This window comes from Vulpes lagopus, chromosome 1 (assembly GCF_018345385.1).
Source record: "Vulpes lagopus strain Blue_001 chromosome 1, ASM1834538v1, whole genome shotgun sequence".
NCBI lineage: Eukaryota > Metazoa > Chordata > Mammalia > Carnivora > Canidae > Vulpes > Vulpes lagopus.
In genome coordinates this window covers 49,355,010-49,377,602 of record NC_054824.1, presented here as the reverse complement: position 1 = coordinate 49,377,602, position 22,593 = coordinate 49,355,010, and the positions used below count along the sequence as shown (strand labels likewise).

The window sequence follows — 22,593 nt, the reverse complement described above, 5'->3', positions numbered from 1 at the left end:
CAGATCACACTGCAAAAAGCCGTTAAAGAAAGACCCCATTCCATACTCACCAGCAAACTGTGTTCGGACTCTGGCGGCTGCGGTAGTTATCAAGCCACTGTCATCCCCAGAGTGGAAGCCTTTCCCTGATAAATAGCCTGGGAGTCGAAGCTTGCTTCCTTGGATTGGTGTACCCTGTATTTAATCAGTGAAAGGACACATCAAGAAATTGCTCCTGTTGGATGATCTGCCACTGACACCACATTACAGATGGGTGGAAACCCTCCACTGGCCCTCTTCAGGAGGGGGAGCAGGTGGGGGGGGTGGCTTTTTGATTAAGTGGTATGGGATCTTACTGATCGCTTTCCTCATTTCTTTTTCTTTCCCTGAATTCAAAAGGAATTCATGCTGAAGAGAACACACAAAAATAGAGATCCCCAAATGATAGCAAGAGGAGAAAAAAAAAGGCAAATTAAACCATGAGCATATTAGTATCTTCAAGGCTGTCTTCGAGTATTACAGAGTTAGGACAGTACTGCCAGATAAATGGGGACTGCATGGTATAGAGAGCAGGGGACTCTGAAAAGTTGTGCTTGGATAGTCTGTTGCCTCCAAAGCTTTTAGGGAACCAGGCAGAAACGAGCAGAGAGAATTAGAACAATAAGCAAATAATGCCTAAGCAGTCATCATTAAACAAACGTAACTCCAAAAAACACATAGTGACATTTTATAACTTGGTACCATGCCACTGTACCTACTTCTGATACCTTCTACGGTCTTTCTCTATGAGACATAGACATGTGTCTCTATGAGACATAGAGATGATGATTAGGGAAAACCCTTTAAAAATTCACATAGAAGCTCATTGAGAATGCCTAAAGTAATCACAACTATGAGATTTTATTATAAGTCTAAAATGACTACATTTTTTCCAGATCACTACAACATTCTGAAAATTCTCCCAAAGTTAAAAAAATAAGACTCCCAAGAAGTACAAGGGATATGAATTTTGCTTCAATGAACTCATAGGGAACTGTTTGGAGGAAATGAATCGGTGCACATTATGTGTGTGTGTGTGTGTGTGTGTGTTTTAAATTAGTTTTTTTTCTCTTATAAGTTGTAAATGTCTAATAAAGCATACGTAAGACCTTTTTGATACATCAGAGTTGCAATTTAATATAAATGTAATGTCTGAAATTAATTTACATATGTATTCTATACATACAATTTAAGGACGGAATTTATATGTGATTTGTATAACTATAAAATTTTCACACAGGTAAGGATAATCTTTATTTTTTTTAAGATTTATGTATTCATAAGAGACACAGAGGGAGAAAGAGAGAGGCAGAGACACAGGCAGAGGGAGAAGCAGGCTCTTTGCAGGGAGCCTGACGTGGGACTTGATCCCGGGTCCCCAGGATCATGCCCTGGGCCGAAGGCGGCGCTAAACCACTGAGCCACAACGGCTGCCCAATCTTTGCACTCACCTACCTAATCACAACTTTTTTCCATATGTGAAAGATGAGGACCTGAGGAGGACAGTGAATTGCCCAAGATCTGGCTGCTCTGATTTAGTTAAATTCCTAACTTGGGAAGTATCTTAACAATTCAAGAAAACAGTGAGGACCCTCAAATTATCAAATATATCATTTAAGGTGTTAGAATTCATTGCCATGTAAGAACCAAATCCTTCTTCTCATAAAGCCCTTATTGTTTTTATTTTATTGTCACAAACCCTACCTAGTTCTCTTACAGAGCCCTCCATAGAAGTATCCTATTGTTTTCTCTGTTTGGCTCTTTTGTCTGATGAGGCTATTTGAAATAAACATAAATTTTATAGTAGTTAAAATAACATAATTTAGCTCTAATCTGGGAGGGACTATGCTTTTCAAAAATCTGAACTAACATAGCAGCATAGTCCCCAAAATTTAAAAAACACATGTTACTTGAGGCTCCTTAAACTATTCTTGGTTTTCATTAGGGGAAGAGAAGGAAAAATAAAACAAGACAAAATCAGAGAGGGAGGCAAATCATAAAAGATGCTTAAACATAGGAAACAAACTGAGGGTCACTGGAAGGGAGGTGGGCAGGGAGATGGGGTAACAGTGACCGGTGTTAAGGAGAGCACGTGATGTGATGAGTGCTGGGTGTCATACGCAACTAATGAATCACTGAATTCTACCTCTGAAACTAATAATACAGTATGTGTTAATTAAACTGAATTTCAATTAAAAAGTAAAAAAAAAAAAAACTTCTCAGTTTTCTACAACAGATCCATCCTTAGTTGACAGATGTCTCTAGATAACCTATGATACTAGCTCCTCCCACCTGCGGGAGGGGGTGGACATGAGGGGTCAGGGAAGGAGGAAGGAGGAAGAACTGAGGGGGTTGTTTTCTGCCTTGATTCTATCACTGCCAGCAACGATATCTGCATCATTTCCATCTGAGTCATGAAAGTAATGAAACATTCTGTTTACTTCTTATTATTCATGTGAGGATTAAATAATAGATTAGAAAGTATTTTTGAAAAGCATAAAGGGCTTTTTAAAGGTACTATAGCACTTTCATAAAAGGGTCCTGGCCTTCAACCTGAAATCCTTCATTTCAAGACAAGTTGTTTAGGGACATTTCCCCCTCCTCCTTATTGTGATTCTAATCATATGATTATTTGATACCTATGTGTGTCATTTTAGAGAACTTTCTTTCAAATATATTTGATTGACTTTCAGTTACTGTAGATGATCTGTATCTACTGTAGATGAGCTAACTTGGCAAATTTTATATGACCTAACTATCTTATCCCCATAAACTATGCCATGTTAAAAAGCTGGAGCATACTTAAATAGTAATCATTAAAATCTAATGGACACATACCTATTGAAAAAGCCAGGTAACTTTTTGCATACCTCCGCCTCCAAACCACAGCACTGATAACCAAAAGGCTTATGTCTTACCCACCCAGTGTTCTTGGGCAGAAATAAAAGTAACAAACATTCGGAAGGTCTGTGCTCATGAAGGGCACTTTATAAGCATTCTTTAGTGTAAGTGATTCTCTTGCAAATGACAGTGTCTTTCACTCTCCCTTAAATGGGGGATTGTTACATTTCTTGCTCACATTATGTCTAAAAGCATGAGCATAACCAGGAGCTTTAAAAGAAACTTTACTTAGGTCTGAATATAATCTCCTTATGTATAATTTTACTTTTCTCACAAGAGGAAAAAGTAAAATTAAGTATGAGTAAGAGAACAGAAAGAAAAAGGAGATACACAGGCCCTGCAAGTGTGACTATGTTGGACTATGTTCAGCTGACAGCATTCAAAGAGCTACAAACTGTCTTTTCTACACGAAGCCCTCACTCATGTCTTTCCAGAAATGCTGAGTTGATACTTATCTTACAGAAGTCTATAAAAAGACACAGTATTAATCAAAAGTATGTGTATTAAGAGAGGGGTGAAGCAATGTTAGTGCTTGACAGTGTCAATTAAAGAAGACTGTTAGACTAGAATCTGAGGCCTTACGATACCTCTGCAGATGGCACGGAAAAGTCTGAGCACTCTGCTGGTTTACAAGGAGTTGACATTTTGCTGTTTGTCAACCATGGTTTACCATAATTGCGTGTTAAAGGATGGAGAATCTGTATGAAACAATGGCAAATCAAATGTAAAGGACAGTAGATAAAAAACAAACCACAGAAAGATATTCACAGCAAAGAGTAACATTTCACAGTAAGAATGATAATAATAAAAATAAATGGAAAGATTTGATGGCAAATCATATACACCAAAAAACAAATAAATAAAACTTTATTTAAAGAGGAAAAAAAAAGACATACTCTGAAAGGTAACTAAAGTGCCTATATAGATACTCTCCATATGGGCCACAAGTCTCCACATGGGCCTCCACATATAATATGCACACACATGTATGCAAATCCTTCATTTGAGAGAAGAGATACAAATGGAGACGACTGGCCCCATAATTTCTAGGGTCCTAAAACATTCAAAAGTATACTAAAGACAGTGACTGCACGGGAGAAGGACAACACTTCCTATGTGAGTCCTACCTTGGGTGTGCTGGTGGTGGGGACCTGTGGAGAGGCTGCCTGGCCAGCCTGACTGGATACAGAAGTTGATCGGTTGGGTGAAGCTCCTCGTGATGACGGCCGTGATCTTCGGCCCCTGGGTCGGAAGGCAGCCATCCCTTGACTGGCACCATCTGCTAGAATGAACTTCTCCCGGAGTTCCATATTTGTCCTTCCTTTAGCTGGATTATGTGATGCGCGCACACACAAAAGAGGAGGGGAAGAAAGAGGTGCTCTGTCATTCATAGGAAAAACCACCACCTGGCACCACAGATCATGTTGAGGATTTCAAGAACATCTTTTTGCCATGCCAACTCCAACGCAGCATAACAAAAAGTTAAATGCATTCTTTTGCAATGCATTCCTTTTGGATACAAGTGAGTTTGGGAAAGAAAAAAAAAGTGTGTTTATTCTAACACTAGACACCAGCAAGAATAACCACTATTAAAGAAGGAGTCAGCATGAAAATGGCAAGCTCATGCTAAAATACTGTTAATCCACCAGCTACTGATGCCCACATGGTCCATCACCCCCTCCCCACACTGAGAAGACAAGCCAGTAAGGCAGGGACTGTGGTTTTTGCATGTACTACTGAGGTAAGGAGAAGGCCAGTATTTAAACACTGGAGTTAAATAATAGGATTACACAGAACGAGAGATGGCTTGTTAATCATGATGACAACATATAAAACCCTCAGGTTTTTCACTTAAATGAGGCAACCAGAAATTTTATTTTATGCCTTGAAAAACTCGGTTTAACCAACATGCAACAACGAACACCAGACTCAAGGATATGAGCTAATCGGTGATGCGACGCTCATACGAACACATATGCACATGGAGGACGCTCCACGAGAACCCGATGAGCAACGTGTTAGCATGTGCTTGATCACTTATAGAACACCTATGTTTACGACACACCGCAAGTGTGCCAACGTTTCAGAATTTAAATTTGGAAGCACCAGCTCAGTTGGATATGAGTTAAGCCATACGCGATGGATGAAGCGTGTTATCTTAAAACAAATGATTAAAGCAAGAATGTCAAAGTAGGAAAGAGAAAAGGCAAGAGAGGAGAGGCAAAGAGAGGGGTTGCCAACCTATAGTAGGCTGAGTAGTAGTAATTGAAGAGTTTGATTCCGAACGTAACATTTTACTCCCATGATGATGAACTAGAAAAAATGACACAGGATACCAATCACATTAAAGAATACTGTTAGCAAGAGAAGAAACAAAGTACAGTAGTTGAATATGCAAGGGGTGCTCAGATCCGGCTTTTAGCACACATTTTAGAAGAAAAGTTGCATCAGGAAAAGAAGCACTCAAAGATTTGACTCAGTAAGAAAAATGTACTTGGAAGACTTGGCCACGGTCATGCTAACTTTTCTAAGCAACTCAACAGGACACTACACATTCTAATTGCTGTTTCATGAGGGGAACTACATTACTTGAGGCTGCATTATTTTCAAAATATTAATAAAGGGAGTTTTTGTGATTTTATCCCTTCCATGGATGCATCAATGACTTGCAGAGAGCAGAGCTACTGAGTAGGTCTTATGACAATCCAGGGTGCCCTTAGCAGAGTGGCCTGCTCACTGCACAGGAACTCACTCGGATGTACCTGTGCTCAGATGCCAGGACTACAGTAACAAAGAGGCCTCACAGGAGGAACCCCAGCTGCCAACTTGGTAGCCAAAAACAGTTATCAGCACAGATATTTGCTATTGTTTGTTTAAGAGGAATGAGATGAGTTCACAGGTTGAAGAAAATCACAAAAATGTTAGTTTGCTTTTTTTTTTTTGAAGAAAAATGGGCCTATTAAAAGTAAATGGGACCTAACTAGCAACTGCAATCAAATGACCACTTGTGAGGTCAATCAGTAAAGAATTCCACAATCGACTTTAGGATCTGAAAAATGAAGATTACAAGATAATCAAGGACTCTTTGGCTGGTGGATATAAAGTGAGCTATAGTATCATATGTGTACATTTTTAATATGCTAATTTATAGCTTTGAAATAAGAGTCAAGTTAGTAGTTGATCACTTTCAAAATTTTTAGGTATTACTTTCTGTGCTACCTCCTGCCAATTTGAAAAACTTTCACTTTTAAACTTCAACTGTCCAGCATGTTCAGTCTCCTTCACCTCACTCTCCCTTCACTGTACTTTGCTATGTAATGACAGATGAAATCCTTTCCGTAGTTGGTGTAATTACTCATTCTGAAAATTGTCGATGGAAGCATTTCCTTAAAAAAAAATTGATTCTAGTATTTCCTGCCTATCAGTCTCATATTTATCTAAAAGATGTAAGGAAAAAAAATGAGAAGAACATGGTTTACATGACTGCCACAAGTTCTCTAGGAACTCCAGGCTGACAGGGACCAATGTGAAACATTCATTATTGTAGATAAATGACCAAAATTATACCCAGCATGTTTTTGATGCTGGAAAATAATATAAAATGGATATACTTTAATGGTGTTATTATCTTGACATAGCATCTCCTTACCCCTGCAAGGATCATTTTTCACTAAGAACTCATCAAGTGCCATCCATCCACCTCCAACACGAACCATTACAGTGCTTCGTAGGATCCGAACAAGTCGCAGTTGCTGAGAGTCTCCAAACTGTGAAGACGAAGGAAGAAAGAACCTCTAATCGTCAACAGCAAGTCTATGTGAAAGGGCGATGTGCAATCTGCAGTAGCTTAAGCAACCAACTTAAATTTCTTGCTTTAGTTCACAGCGATTAGTAAAATCTCAGAAAAGGGGATTTGAGATGATCTGCGTTAGACTGCTGCATGCTGATTTAGCCCAAAGGAAACAGTTTGAAAAAAGCTAACAAAGGTTATCAGGTATAATACTGAAGCTTTGTTCAAGAAATGATTTTTCTTTATGATAGAAACAACATTAGTAAGGCAGTAACTGAAAGATGTTTCTAGAAATGAAACACAGAAGTGAAAATAAGCATTGGCCCACTAGCCCAGGGCTTACACAAAATAAAATTCTAAAGAAAATTTAATAAACCCTGATTCTTCTTCATTAAAACTTCTTCTAAAAACTAAAATTGTTTTCCACTGAAATCTGTGAGAGAAATCTCCATAAATTCATTTCATTTTCTCTAAGAGCAGTTTTGACTTAAAAGAGATAAGGTAGTATGTGAACATGACCAATAAAAAATTTCACAGTCAACTAAAATTTCTGCAACACTAATGGTCTAGTAAACCAATTTGTTAAAGGCTGGATTAATGTGTCATTTAGGATTACTGTGATATTAGAACAGCTAGTGACACATTATTAATGATACAGCTTTCAAATCTAAAAGGCTTAAAGCTGTTTGTATCATAATTACTGACACTAACAAGCTGTTTTTACTCGTTCAATGGATCTCCAAATTACTTGGATATGCTACAAATTCTCCAAGTCCTGAATAAATGTGTAGACTACATAGTTTCTAATCATAAGATTTATTTTGAAAGCCCATGAGAAATAATTTTAAACTTATAAATCATTTCTAATAGGCTTGTGTTCAGCTTGTAAAAATCACCATACCAAATTTCATGGTTGCCAACCCAACAGATACCACAGCACAGTGAACAGTCAGGTAAACATAAATAGCTTCTTTTAAAGGCAGGTGAGATACAATTGTGACTTTGACTATTGTCTGGGTTCATCTGGATAAGCAGAAAGCTTTATTTTAAGGAGAAACAATATGCCACTTTTCAATATGCTTTAACACTGAGTTTCAGGAAAAGAACCCTAAAGCAAAGCCAACCATTCCAGACCCTGAAACTCAAAAGGACCTGGAAAGCATGTTAAATGGACCGGCGGGAACTCATGTGTTTTACAGCCTCTCTTTTATATTGCTATTTCTAAGTCCATTTTCAAGCCTTGAGATTTAAACTTTCCTATGATTGACCTGGTTCCTGAAATATAAATTAAAATTTTAAAATCAAAATATATATTTATTTTGTTAGAAAAAATTTGGTGCTGCTAATAAGCAAAGGAAAAGGAGGGGATTTAAAGAAAATTACCCTTAAGAAACCAGATAATTAGACCAGATACTTGCGGTCCAAGATTATGTTTAAAGCAAAAGTTTTAAGGAAATGATGTTAGTATTTTGTAGAGATATTTCAATTCTAACAAATATGATTTAAATTTTGATTTTGAGAGGGTATTCTCTAGACAACTAACATCGCCTTAGGAATTTCCCTAGTTTTCCTAACAGCCAAATTGTGAGACAAGAAATCACAGAATCATTGATTTAGGACAAATGGACAATCCCTCTTTGGAGAGAGCACATTACTTGTGGCTGAGAGCCAGGGAGAGTTCTCACTACTCTGTCTTCCCATGTCACTGCCCAATCCTGATCCTTCTCCAGCTACTTGTAGACCCTATGATCTCAATGTTTTGTTTTGGTTTTTTTACCTAAATGGTTAAACACATCATAGAGATGTATGCAGAATCAAATCTGTGTTCCAGTAAGTATTTGCATTAAATATATGCTAACAGTATTATTATAAACTGGAACTAAAAATTGCATTTGTAACACTGTGAGCAGTCAAGCTACAATTTATTATCTGGTTTGCTTAAAAGTAATGTCCTCATCTGAGACACACGGCAAAAAGGAATCCTGGATCAAGGACCCTTACAGCGTTTACAGAAACACCACGCCAACCAACAATGTAGTAGCTAGGGCAACAGCATGGGAAAGATTGGCCATGGCAAGCTTTAATGACTATGAATTAAAGTTAAAAAAAAAAATCATTGGGAACTTGAGAATACATTCCACTGGTTTATACCTGATTTCCCAGGAAGAACTGATAAAACAAAATAAAAAATGGAAGAAAGACACAATTAGTTCAATAGGAAACTTTCTATATGACTCTAGAACACACACATACAATCTGTCACACTCTGGACTCCTGGATATAGTATCTAGGTTAGAGATGTGCAGGTACCCACCTGTCCGAACTTCAAGCCATATAATCAGAAAATTTTCCATAAAAGTTTTTTTTTTTTTAAATCTTTGGGTTTCAAATTTAGGTCAGAAATTCAAATATGTTGATGAATATTTTTCAATATGGAAATAAAAAAATCAAAGTTAAAAAAATTTGACTTGTAAGTAACATACTGTATTAGGGAAACTCAGCACATTTCCTATCTAGCTACTACATGTAAGAGATATTCCAAAAAAGAGAAAAAGAAGAAGAGTGACAAAGTCCCACTGGTTGTTCAAATAACCATTTTGAAGAAGGGGAACTGAGTTTTTGAGATTTTGAATAAAAGGAAAAAACAACTGCATGAATGGAAAACACTGCCTCTTTTTTGTATTTCTAAAAATGATTCAACATTTTTAACTTCGTGCTTCTGGCTTGGAATAGCTTTTTTATCAGAAATATGAAAACTTACCTGTAATCATAATAAAATGTATTATAAGACACAGGAAGCAACCTGAGTATGTGAGATGTGCTTTTCTCCTCAAAGTAATGCACGTGTCAAAGACATGTCCTAATTTACAAAATGCAGGCTATCTCTACATAATTTAAAAAGACAAAAGTTGGAATTTCATAGAACATTCTATTGTGATGTGAGGTAAAAAATAAATAATTAGCATTCCTGGAAAGCAATGCAGATCAAATTGTATACAAATTTCCATTTTTATCCTTCAAGAGAACTCAACAGTTAATCTTGAAAACTCACCCTGTATTTGTTATCTCCAATCTGTTCAACTTGAAATCGTTTTGCACATTTACACTTCGCCACCTGCCTTGTCACCTGCCAAAAAACAATGATGAAATGTCACTTTCCTGTTAACATTACATCACTCAGTCCGTAAAAACCTGGACACAACAACTCAAGGTGGAAGTAAATAAAATGGAGCACGGTATCTTGGCAGCGCACACTGCTGCTGCTGCAGGCAGCGGGGGATAAGGAGTACCTCATCTTCGATTTTGTCCGCATCTGTGACGGGTTTATATGCATCTTTATTAGGGTGGAGGGCTGCTACAAATTCATAGTAGTCAATATATCCATCACCGTCTCGGTCAAAGATGTCGGCAACTGCGCTCATTTCCAGGCGGCTGGTTGGAAACTCTAAAATTTTCAAAGTAATGGTTAAGTTTTCAGAATAATACTAAGTGGCATTACTTACGTATAACTGATAAATAAAACTGTCAGATGCTGAGAGGTATACATCGTGATGATCAGATCCTGGTACGTGTTGTGAAAGGAGTCCTCCCATCAAGTTAATTAGCACATCACCACCTCACATATTTATCTTTTTTTTTTTTCAACATTTAAGTTCTACTCAGAAAATGTCAATTACACAATACAGTGCTATCAACTACAGCCACCATGTTATACTCTAGATCCTCAGACCTTACTCATTGTACAGCTTAAAGTTTGTACCCCTCTATGGGGCTCTCCATGTTTCCTACTTCCCAGCCCCCAGCAACCACTCTTCTACTCTCAGTAAGTCTAACTCTGTATTTAGATTCCACAAATAAATGATAATTAAGATACTATCAGCATAAGCCATATTATCTTCCCAGTGAAAGTTTTTAAGACCTGCTATTTACAATAACATTTTATAAAAAGATTTAATCTTAAAGAAAAGTAAATGGTATAATTTGCTAATTGTATGATTTTTTATCTTAAGGTAGCCAGTTAAACTATCAGGGTCATCAACTATATTAAAATCCTTTCAAGAGCTGATTTACATCATAACAAATAAAACCACATATATGGGACCTATCTTTAATTACTGCCAAGGTGGATCATTTGAAATTGGTTTTTTTTTTTTTTTTTGGTTGAAATTGTTTAAAATTAGCAAATATCATATGGTTCAACTACCACTTTACTTAAGGAATATATGAATTTTATATATGTGAATTCATACATACATTCGTACGATTATATTAAATTTACTTTAAGACTTACTTCCAGTAACCTCTGCCAGAGAAATCCTGTCCATGTGATTAACTCGTCTAACAAGGTGACACATACCTTAAGAATTTTTATAGGGTTTTGATTTCCCACTAATGATAATGATCAGATGTTAATTAGAACAAAAAAGGAAGAGACTGACTTGAATTTATTGATTTCCCATTATATGTCAGACAAAACAATCTCAGAATCACATATTATTAACTTTACTATACTAATGAGGACGCAGCTGCAGTGTAGCAAGGAATATACTAACTGTGGCTATACAAGGACGAAGTATGCCTGACTCCAAAACCATGAATTCCACCAAGGACACACTTCATTGACGGCAGTGACGTCTTCACAGCCAAGTTTAAAGGAAATGCTTTATCAGTAACATAAGTTTAAACTGTGTTTTTCTTTAAAAATGACATCATTTGTTGTCACCTCTCCTGGGACTTACTTGAGGAAAGAATTCCATCAATAAATTCTTGTCGGGTTATTTTCCCATCCTGATCTTTATCAATTCTCCTGAAGAAGTCCATCACTCGAGATTTCTTATGATTCATCCATCTCATGTATTTTTTGCGCCAGATATCAAAATCAAAGTTAGCAAATTCCCTCAGCTGGAAAGGACAAAAGGTATTTTGGTTAATATAGTGCTCTGATGATATCTTATACTTTATACAAAAAAACGTTTTTAATGACCTTCCAGAAAATTCACAGATCTTTCCCACTTCAAAAAAAAAAGTTCTGATCTTGCAAAGGGAAACACAGTAACATTTTCCCTGTGATTTCACTACTGTCGCTGGTTTTTTTTTTTTTTTCAAATAAAAGAAACAAATGAAACTCCTCAAAAAGTCAAACTGAAAATTTCTAACAGTGCCAATGTAACAAAGGTGGACTGCCCCAAAGGGACACTCCTGGTGAGTTCTATGCCCAGCAGACAGCAGGCCCAGTGGCACAGCACTTGTCTCTGCTTTCTCTCTGCTATTTGCCATTCTACCCTCTCTAGACTTCTAAAAATCTTCCAGTTTCAGAATCTGAAACTTCTAAATCTCAGTCAGATCACAGGATATATATAATGAAAATACCTGAATTATCAATGGTTCTATTTCCCAGGTCATACCAAGCAAACTCATGTCCAGCTGGATCTTTTCTTAAGGAGTCGGCTTCTGATGATGTTAAAAGTTACTATAGTTGACTCTTGAACAACATGAGTTTGGACTGTGTGAGTCTACTTACATGCAGGTTTTTTATGAAACAAAAAAAGATATATTGTCTCTTCCTGTGATTTTCTTAGTAATATTTCCTTTTCTCTAGCTTACTTTATTATAAGAATACAGTATACAACACATATACAAAATTTGTGTTAACTGCTCATTATTGGTAAGATGGTAAGGTTTCTGGCAACTGTAGGTTATTAATTGGTTAAGTTTTGGGGGAGTCAAAAGTTATATGTGGATTTTTGGCTTTGTGGTGTGTGTGTAGTGGGAGGATGTTGGCATCCCTAACCCCCACATTGTCAAGGGGTCAACTGTAGTTTTTTCTTTATTGATTCCCTAAACCCATATCCCATATATCGAGGGTGCTGAATTTATGAGTTTTCTAACCTCTTCCAGTCTGTCCAAGGCGTCATTAAGCTTCCTCCTCCTTTCCAATGCAAGGAGCCAAACTTGCTGCCATTTGCTCACCAGTAAGTTGACCCTGGGATTCTTGGTTTCGATTTGTGTCTGTGATCCAGAGGGATATAAGCTTGATGCTGGAAAGCGTTTTCCTGTTAAAATACAACTTTAGTTAGAAGAGCAGTTTCCAGGGCTCTGAAATATGTTAAGGTTTGGCCTTTATTATTCCTAGCTAAGACTGAACCAACTTAATTATTTAGATATATCTTATTTAGCTGATACATAATGTCCAAGTCTGTTTTACCTTCCAAGCATCACATACTCTTCATATAAAATAGAGAAACATATCCTGTTGAGGCATTTAAATACTGGAAAGCTCTCTTTATAAAATTATGTTTAAAATATTTTCTAGCTTAAAATCCATGCCATTTCAATGACAATGAAGTACTTTGTAATCCTCTCTTTTGTTAAGGCATGATAAGAGAAATCTCCCCAGGCAGTGAGACTTATCTTAGTATCAGCTCCACAAACCCAACAGCCCTTCTTAGAAAAGAAGGCTGGAAGGAGGGCAGGTGAGGGCAGGACACACGGGCCATTTATTAGAGTCACAGCAAAATACTTCACAAATTCTGATTAAACACAGACGTATGTGTATGAACCCAGCTTTCATCCATTCTTCATAGATTGCATGTTTCCTGTGCATAGTATCATACCCCAATTTATTGCCTTACTAACGTTTTCTCCTTTTCTGGCTATTTTTCACAAGTTTCTATAACGTCACAGAACAATCATCTCAGTGCATTTTCCTTGTCTAAACAAATGATTAAATGAGGCCTAGAAAAACTACTGGCCTACAGTCATATAGGAAGTGAGTGTCCAAGCTGGGATTTGCCCAGAGCTCCTCACTCCTATGAGGCTTTACAAAAATACCAAGAGCTAATCTTTACTGAGCATTTACCTGCCTGCCAGGAAGTACGCTAAGCACTTCATACACATTAGCTCATTTAATCCTCACCAGAATCCAATGAAGTTATAATTATCCCCTTTACAGATGTGTAAATTGAGGCCCAGAGAGAGTTTAAGTAACTTGTCTCAGTTGTATTTCCCAGTTGGTAAGCAGTGATGATAGCCAAGAAGTCTGACTCCAGAGTTCTTAACCACTTTGTTACCTTTGCCCCCCAGTGCAATACAGCAACTACAAAATATCTGAAATCATTTTTTTAAATCAGAAAAAAAAATTATTCAGAAATACATAAAGTACCACTATTCAGATATAAATTTTGCTTCTTTTAAGTCTTTTCCAAGCCAGCTATTATTGTTTTTAATGTCACAAAGTCAAGGTAGCCCGAGAAGTAAATAGAGCCTGAAATTATATGAACATGGGCACAATCTATCAGAGTGCTGGTCACTAATGAACAGTTGGTTAGATCATGAACTTTAACCAGGTCATAGTCATTTCTGTTACATTCCACTGTAAGGTTATTTATATAATAGAAGCAAAAGGGAATAACAGTTTCTGTTCTTGTTGCAATTTTTTTCCAATTTCTTCTAGCTAATCTAAAAGCTACCCTTCAAGCAAATCAAATTACATAGAGAGACCTGGATATATCTTTTTCTTTATTTTTAAATAAGTTGCTACAATATTTGAGCCCATATATTCTTTCAAGGAAACCTTCTATGATAGAGAGCACTCAGAGAATCATCACTTGCACTGAAATTTCAAACAACAACCCAAAACTAACTTCCTTGATTTAATCATGTTCGTTTGAAAGAAACTGGCACTGCTTACTTCCTGCTCGTCCCTTATCCAGGACCGGAATATGGGACTGTAATGAGGAAGGATCAGCTGCTCTCCTCTTATAGGTCTTGGTAACTTTGTCCACATCAGGTTGTTTTCTGGTCATTTCCTCCATGAAGGTCTGAAAGTCAATGTTAATTAAATATAAGTACACTGGAGAAAACTATCTTTAGGGATGAACTAAAAACAAAAGATAAAAGTACCATGCTATTATTTCTGAATTCATTCTGGAAAAAAGGCATAAACCAACATGTTATATCTTTATGGGGGGGTGGGGGAGTAAGCAAGGCACCATAGCATAACATTTATTCACATCTGAAGAATATAAAATGTTATACCTGGTAAGTAATTAGAGACTGTAAAAGTAATTTGTTTCAGTTTGAAGACCATACATGGTATGGTATACTTATACAGCAGCTGTATAAGTAATATACCTGTATGTATACTTATACAGCTGCTGTATAAGTAATATAACCTGTCAGTGTATCAACCAGGATCTTAGAAAGCCTCTAAGCTCTTCCTGAAGAATCTTAAAGTGAGCATTTATCTACAAGGCAACTAGTTAACTGGGCTGGTCCTTGAGACTTCTCTGCAGCACATTTCACTTACATATTTGAAATATTTAAGACGGCTTTCATATACAGTGACATACAGCATCCATATTAAGTGTGGATATATTTTAAATATTCCTAATGATACAAATACTATGCCAAGGAAGACAAAAGTTATTCAAGTTAAAGTTTCCATTTAAGAGGTTTGACTATCTTGACATTTCTTTTTTTTTTTTTAAGATTTTATTTTTTTATTCATGAGAGACACAGAGAGAAAGGTAGAGACATAGGCAGAGGGAGAAACAGGCTCTTTGCAGGAAGCCCGATGCAGGACTCGATCCTCATACTGGGATCACACCCTGAGCTGAAGGCAGATGCTCAACCCCTGAGCCACCTAGGTGTCCCATATCTTGCCATTCCTTAGGTTTATTACTATGGTTGACTTAGATATCCCTATATCTGGAATATGTGACAAAAACAAGGACTGTGGTGAAAAGGGATGGAGAAAAGAGGAGTGGGATAAAAGTGAAAAGTGGAGTGACACATTTCTGGAATATCTGTCACACTGGAGAACATGGTGTGAAATACTCCAGGGCTATTAGAGACATCTCCAATCTTTTGAGAAGTATGGCAGTGAAATTATAACAGTGTCTGAGAAGATAGGGGTTAGGATGATATTTATTTTACCTGGTGTTCTGCAATGAGGGCTTTCACCTCTTCAATTTCCTGGGGGATGACTTCTTTGTCCTTATCACTAAGTGTAGTTTCAGCCCACTGCAACCAAGCCAGCAAAGCTTCCAACAATTCCTGTTTCGCAATGAGCCCAGCCAGAGCACTTGCTAATCTCTGTTGATGCTGCTTCGCCCAGGCCAACACCTGTTGGGGAAACACATGTCTCTGAATTTCATACATCTTAGTTAATAATTTAAGTGATGTAAAAATATACAACATTTAAATGCAGATTCAGATCATCCTGGGCCTGGGATCATAACACTTCCAGTCTTTCTAGAACCCATCAATGGTACCAAGACCCAGCTTGCGGGGGAAAAAGAGCCCTCTCTGAATGATTGCCTCCTTACTTAGAGATGGATGGTAAACACCCAGGCTTCCTTTAGATTGCTAAGTTGAGTTCAAATATGCATTCTCTGAAAGCTCAACGTATGATTACTCTATGTAACACTGAGTGGAAATAAAAACAGGTAAAATCTTAAAATATCAGAATTCAGTTCATGTATGCAATCCATTCCTCAAGCTTATACTCTATTCCTCTGAATTACAATTTGGGTGCTGTATCATCCAACAGAGACAATGTGGAAGTGGGACAAAAAGTCATCCAGGGAACCAAATATTTGCCTTTTCATGTTTCAGGGACATAGCTGCAAAAGTGCTTTAACTTTTTAAATAAAAGCAGGCTGTAGAGGCAGGTAATGCACACAGGATGGTATGTTAAAGAGTATTTTTCTTTGCAGAGGCCTCCTGTTCCCACGGTCATAAATGTATCTCAGTTGCTGAAGTTTCTATGCCCCCAATTCTCAAAGCTATTGCTGTTCTAATGATGACCTGAGACACACTAACCTCCTCAAACCTGGCCCGGATGATGGTTATCCAGTGCTTAATGGTGGTGATGGAGTCAGGGTGGCAGATGGCCAAGACGGCATCTCCCATACTGGTAGCTTTATTCAGCGCGGCTCGCTTTTCTTCCAGTTTCTTCATGAATTCCTATAGCAGAAACAAAGGCTTTGATTAGCTGGCAGTGGCTGAAAACAACACTTCAGTGACGTGTGCGTGACCATCAGAGTAACACAAATAAACAAGTACTTTAATCGGTTTATTCACAGTTGGAAATAATACACTAATTGGGGAATTACGAGAGGAGAAGGGACAAAAAACGGGAAATGAAGTACTTTCTAACAAGTATTTCACAGCACCAGTATCGGATAACATCTTATGCTTTACAAAACACAGTATACAAAAAACACACTTTTCTAAATCTGGATATATTACAAGTATATTAATGGAAAATTGGACCAGAGAAGGCAGAAATGATTGAAAAAAAATCTTCTAACAAATAAGAGTAGGAGGTTGTATATGTAGCATGAACTGTGCCAGGAATGATAGGCATATGTACCCAGAAAGTGCCAAGGAAGAGAGAAGGCTTTGCAAGGAACTATACATGTTTAGGGTAAGGGAGAGAGGGTCCAAGTGTCCAGCAGGAAAGAGTCAGGGAGAGCCTGAAGGGGATGATCCTGACAGTTGGCATAAGAAGCATCTCTTCCAAGGTCAGTAGCAGCCATTCCTTGCTCTGGTGGGCTGAAGAAGTCTTAATAGGCTTCAAAATGCTTTTTGCAAATGTCTCACATACGTAGCTGTACTTGGTACTATCAGAACCGCGTCCATAGATACATAAGTCCCAGAACTCTGAAAGTGTGGTTATAAATGAGGACCTCTGCCTTTAGAGGTCTCTTGCTTCCAAAACCTCATAATGAGTTTCAAGCACCCACCAGCACCCCACTCTGGACCCAGCACTAAGGGACTCCTTAGTTACATCGACAGGGCTGCAGAGGCTGCAGACAAGCTCACACTACACATTACTCATGCCATCTGATCAGGGTGATCATGTGGGACCAAAAGTGTCTCCTATTTTGTCTAGTGGCCTTTTGTTTTCTGGCTCTGTGAAGCAGCTCTGTCATATACCTCATATTCTGGCATTTTGCTATGTTAAAATAATCCGTTTACATATATCTCTACTGGACGCTTAGGTCCACAAGATCGGAAGACCATGTCTTATTCAATTTTGTGTCTTTGTCATTGAACAAATGCCTTTTAACTTTTATTTACACATTTTTACTGTTGTCACATCAAGGTTCGGTAAACAATATGTTCCACTAACGTGATCTACATTTTATTTATTTTATTTTTTATTATTTTTTTAAGATTTTATTCATTTATTCATGAGAGAGAGAGAGAGAGGCAGAGACACAGGCAGAGGGAGAAGCAGGCTCCATGCAAGGAGCCCGATGTGGGACTCAATCCCGAGACTCTAGGATCACACCCCCGGCTGAAGGCAGACGCTTAACCACTGAGCCAACTGGGTGTCCCTGATCTACATTTTAAATATCATCTACTTTTTTTTTTAAGATTTTATTTATTTATTCATGAGACACACACACACACACACACACACACACACACACAGAAGCAGAGACTCAGGCAGAGGGAGAAGCAGGCTCCCTGCAGGGAGCCCAACACGGGACTTGATCCTGGGTCTCCAGGATCACGCTGAAGGTGTGGCGCTAAACCGCTGAGTGACTCGGGCTGCCCAATATCATCTACTTTTAAAAGTATTTTAATTTCCCCCAATACAGATCTGCTTAACTGGAAGGAAGAAAAAAAAAAAAAGCTTTACTAGGAAGAGAAAACCAGAGATCAATAACAGCTGTGCTTTCTCCAAGGACAGGAGATCTGACCATGTACTTTTGATCATTCCTAACATAGGAGTGCCAGAGTCCTGCCCAGAATGTTGTGGACAGGGCCATCAACCCCCTGCTTGCATTCTGGGCTCTTCCAACCTTGTCTGAGTGCTAAATGGTTTGTGCTCACCTGGGGAAGCTTCCCATTTTTAGAAAGTGGACTATACTAAGAAGTCTCTGGTCCTGGGGATAAGAAATTAAACATTCTGTTTTACTTTTATTTGGTCAATGTGTGAAGGAAGTTGAGGAAATTAGAAAGAATGGATGGTGTTGCTGCAAATCATTATATGACTAAGCAGCTTTTTATAAAACTACATGTAATTTTACACTATCTAAAAATATTTAAGGATAATTTGTCGTAAAAACAAAAACAAAAACAACTCCCAAAACCTGGATACCTGCCTCCTGATGTTTCTTGGTGTTTCCTGCTCCTGCTGTAAGGGGGTGATGCCACAAGTGGGCTCCTTACTGTAAGGTGTTAGATATACAGCCCAGGCTTTAAGAAGCTACTCTGAGACCCAGTATATCAGTGGAACTTGACTCTGGGCCAACTGTAATATGATAGATCTTCAAAACATTGAACTGAATCAAACATTTACAATGAATTTGATGTGATTTTCCTACTCTTACATTCTAGCTTCAACTTTAAATGGTTTATGGAGCAGTTCATTCATCCAGATAATGTTAGACAAGCTCATACCACTTTTATTAATGACAAAGCAATATTTCATTGCTATGGATTAGGGAACCCATCATTTTTTTTAAAGATTTTATTTTATTTATTCATAGAGACAGAGAGAGGCAGAGACACAGGCAGAGGGAGAAGCAGGCACCACACAGAGAGCCTGACGTGGGACTCGATCCCGGGTCTTCAGGATCACGCCCTGGGCTGCAGGCGGCGCTAAACCACTGCGCCACCGGGGCTGCCCTAGGGAACCCATCATTGAGAGAGCACAGTAATCACAAATCAGAAGTCTCCATAGATGACGTAATCCATGCTACACGGTAACAAATGACATACTTCCAACCTGACTCTGAAACATGAGCTAATTCAGTGGAATTGAGCAGATCTTTTAAATGGAAATGTTGACATCAATACTGTATTCAGTGTTAGCATTGCAAATTTCTAATTTTTTAAAGTCAAAGGTTAAAAAAAAAATGTGTTAAGAAGTAGTCAGACCACTCTATTAAGAGTAAGTGCTAGTAGTTCTATGCACTTACAAAATAGATGTTGACCTGAAAACTCAGGGGCCAGATTTTTATTTGGTTAATTATTCAACAGTATATACTTATAGAATTCATTTTTAATTTTTAATTTATACAGTGGGCTACTTCTCAAAAGAATTTTAGGTGGATCTCCATTAAAACCAAAACTGGCAGCAATTGAAAAACAAAATTTGAAGACTAGTTATTAAATTAGTTACTTGTCTTGCTTACGAAGGTCAAAATTATTAATTTACAATTCTAATGTTATAATTTTATAAATCCCAAATGCTCATTAAGGAAGTTTCATCTTTGAAATACACATGCAAGTGCAAATAAAATCGACCAGTTTTGGTCAGAAGCCAAATAATCCCCTAGAAAAATCAATGTACTTCCAAGAGATAGGGAAACAGGGACTAATTTTAGAATAACCACTTCATAAAGAAAGCATAAAAAGATAGCTATACTTAACTAGGTGCATAGGGGCACATCTATGTAAGCAGATAAATTCTCAAATATGCCAGATCTTTAATTAATTCTCAGGAAGGGAAATATTCATTCAGTGATACCTACAATCATGAGTCTATTTGATTTTTTCATTTAGTTTTATTTAGCATTTATATAACTCACTTTATGCTGATCAATGAGAGTCCGAAGAGCATCTTCATCATCTGGGAGAGCTCCATGGAAACGAAGGGTTTGTTCCGCCTCAGCCAGCCACTCCAGGAGGGCATGCACCACAGAGTGAAATTCCTCTGCCTAACAGTTCACACACACACACACACACACACACACACACACACCAAAGAAGATCCCCAGATATGTTTGTTAGTACAGATTCTTCCTCTCAGTGAAAAGTCTTAAATTTACATTGACTAATGATATGGATTATTCCCACTAAAAAGATAAAGATACATGGTACTACATTTTAAAATGTAAGGCCTCTAATAGATCAAAATGGCCTATATAAAGACTAATTTGCCATTTTAACAATCTGATTTTAGATACATGGCATTTAGATGCATTCAAGCTGAACAATCACTAAAGTAGCACTTTTATGTGAAGATGAGAAAATTTCCCCGTGTAAGTATTTCAGTTCTTGGGGGGAGGACTAAAGCAAGGATGCTCTAAGAACCTGCTTCTCCATCACCATCCCAGTTCTCCACAAGAGCAGTTCCTGCTGAGGCTTTGGTATCTTTCTCACTACACCCAACTGCAATTTACAGGACTTTTACCTGACGCAAGGCTGCTTCCAATCGTGTCTGCTTTGATATGGAAAGTGCACACACGGTTTCCCAGCGTGTGCTTAATTCCTGCATCTGGACCTTGACCCAGGAGGAGTCATCTCGGCTGCCCTCTATGAGCTCTCGTGCTGAGCGCTTCAGGGCCTGCACGCTGCTGGTCCTCTTCCCCAATTCTTTTTGGAAAACCTAAAAAGACCATATTTTTATAAAAAATTAACTTTTAATTACAAAAGCAAATCAGTAAAGCAGAGTTCAGAATATATGTGTACATGGCCTCAAGTACCATTCTCTAAGATCTACAGTTTAATGACCCATACTTTTCACGGAATCTTCAGTGAATCTAAGTCATTGACACACTGCTCCTATCAGAGTGCTGTTAAGAACACGGTGTTGTATAAGTGTGCTCAATCTTCTAGCATTCTCCCAAGAGAACCTTAATTTTTAAATGATGCATTGCATTAAATAATAGTAGCTACTCTTCTTTATCTCGATTCCACAAAAGAAAATATCAAATTCTTTTTTTTCTATAAATCCTTAATATGGCGCCCTAATTCCTTTCAAATCTTTAGTAAGTGCCAAGAATGCGCTAGCTACCTCATTATTCTTAATAAATAAACATACCTCACAGACTAACAAATAACTAAGCAACCCTGGGGTACCACATAGGGGTATTACAGGGAATGGCAGGGAGGCTTAAAAGGAATTAGTATGTAGTGTTTTTCTCTATAACATGGTTTCAGCTTTCATAGTATCCTGAGAACTAACTTACAATGTCAAATTTTAGGGCTTAAATCCTTATCTATCATTTTGGAGGAAAAGCTTTTTTCCCCTCCTTTTGCCTAATTCTGATAAACTTTGATGTGCCAGGAGTTAGACTGGCTTCTTTTGGCCACAGACTTAACCAAAAAAATGAGTCCAGGGTACTTCATTTCTGATCTAAGAGTCTGCATATTCAACTAGATCTTTCAAATTAATCAACCTTACATATAGAATAAAATTAGCTTATTTTTCTACTAAAAGATGATCACAAATGAATACTAATTTAATAAATAAATATTAAATTAATATTTAATTTTATTTTATTATTTTGGCTATATCCATGAGTTTCTGTTCTGATAATCAGATCGTTCATAAAAGTGAGCCCATCAAAAATAGTGCAAACATAGTGTAATGAGTTCTTTTCTTGATTTCACTCTAAAAGTGTTAAAGGAGACATGCCTGCAGACAGACAGGCACAATCAGAGACACACACACATACATAGCAATGGAAAATACAGTGTCTATATAATCTCTTTGTGATAGGACTAGCTCAATAGTTCTGAGGAGGCTTTCCAGTGAACTTAAACTTACTTCTTCCTGGACCTTCCAATTGTATTACTAATGCTGAATGATTAACTCATTCTTGATGACCTTTAATATATAAAAAACCTGGCAAGTGCAGAAGGCAGTAAATATTTAGACAGTGAGTTTATACAAATGGCATTCATGTAAAAAGTAACATTACACTATTCATTATTCATTGAATGAATGCCAAGGAGTAAAAAAGTCTGTATTAATCATGCACAAAACATTTGTTTCAATAGAGCCAAAGCAACAAAACTCAAAATTTTAAATTTTTGTAGGCCCGATCACTGTCCTTCATTTATTCTTTGATTTTTTTGGATAATATTCAAATGTAACAAACTCTCTTTTATAGGTGTAATCAGAAAGCAGAACC

General features: G+C 37.5%; 1 protein-coding gene across 29 annotated transcripts in view; it reads right to left on the bottom strand.

Annotated features, from left to right (window-relative positions):
* DST (dystonin) overlaps positions 1 to 22,593 on the bottom strand; it is a 481,436-nt gene that overhangs the window by 2,034 nt on the left and 456,809 nt on the right. For 14 of the 29 annotated variants that reach the window (XM_041769040.1, XM_041769152.1, XM_041769221.1 and 11 more), the window contains 15 exons: positions 20,868 to 21,062; positions 20,263 to 20,391; positions 16,535 to 16,678; positions 15,647 to 15,835; positions 14,400 to 14,529; positions 12,599 to 12,762; positions 11,449 to 11,611; positions 10,000 to 10,154; positions 9,762 to 9,836; positions 8,861 to 8,878; positions 6,569 to 6,686; positions 5,161 to 5,232; positions 4,047 to 4,246; positions 3,507 to 3,617; positions 51 to 174 (listed from right to left, as the gene is read on the bottom strand). In XM_041769040.1, coding sequence (XP_041624974.1) covers positions 51 to 174; positions 3,507 to 3,617; positions 4,047 to 4,246; positions 5,161 to 5,232; positions 6,569 to 6,686; positions 8,861 to 8,878; positions 9,762 to 9,836; positions 10,000 to 10,154; positions 11,449 to 11,611; positions 12,599 to 12,762; positions 14,400 to 14,529; positions 15,647 to 15,835; positions 16,535 to 16,678; positions 20,263 to 20,391; positions 20,868 to 21,062 — 1,987 coding nt within the window. The remainder of the gene's footprint in view (positions 1 to 50; positions 175 to 3,506; positions 3,618 to 4,046; positions 4,247 to 5,160; positions 5,233 to 6,568; positions 6,687 to 8,860; positions 8,879 to 9,761; positions 9,837 to 9,999; positions 10,155 to 11,448; positions 11,612 to 12,598; positions 12,763 to 14,399; positions 14,530 to 15,646; positions 15,836 to 16,534; positions 16,679 to 20,262; positions 20,392 to 20,867; positions 21,063 to 22,593) is intronic. The other 15 variants (XM_041769077.1, XM_041769240.1, XM_041769249.1 and 12 more) reach the window with 4 other exon arrangements.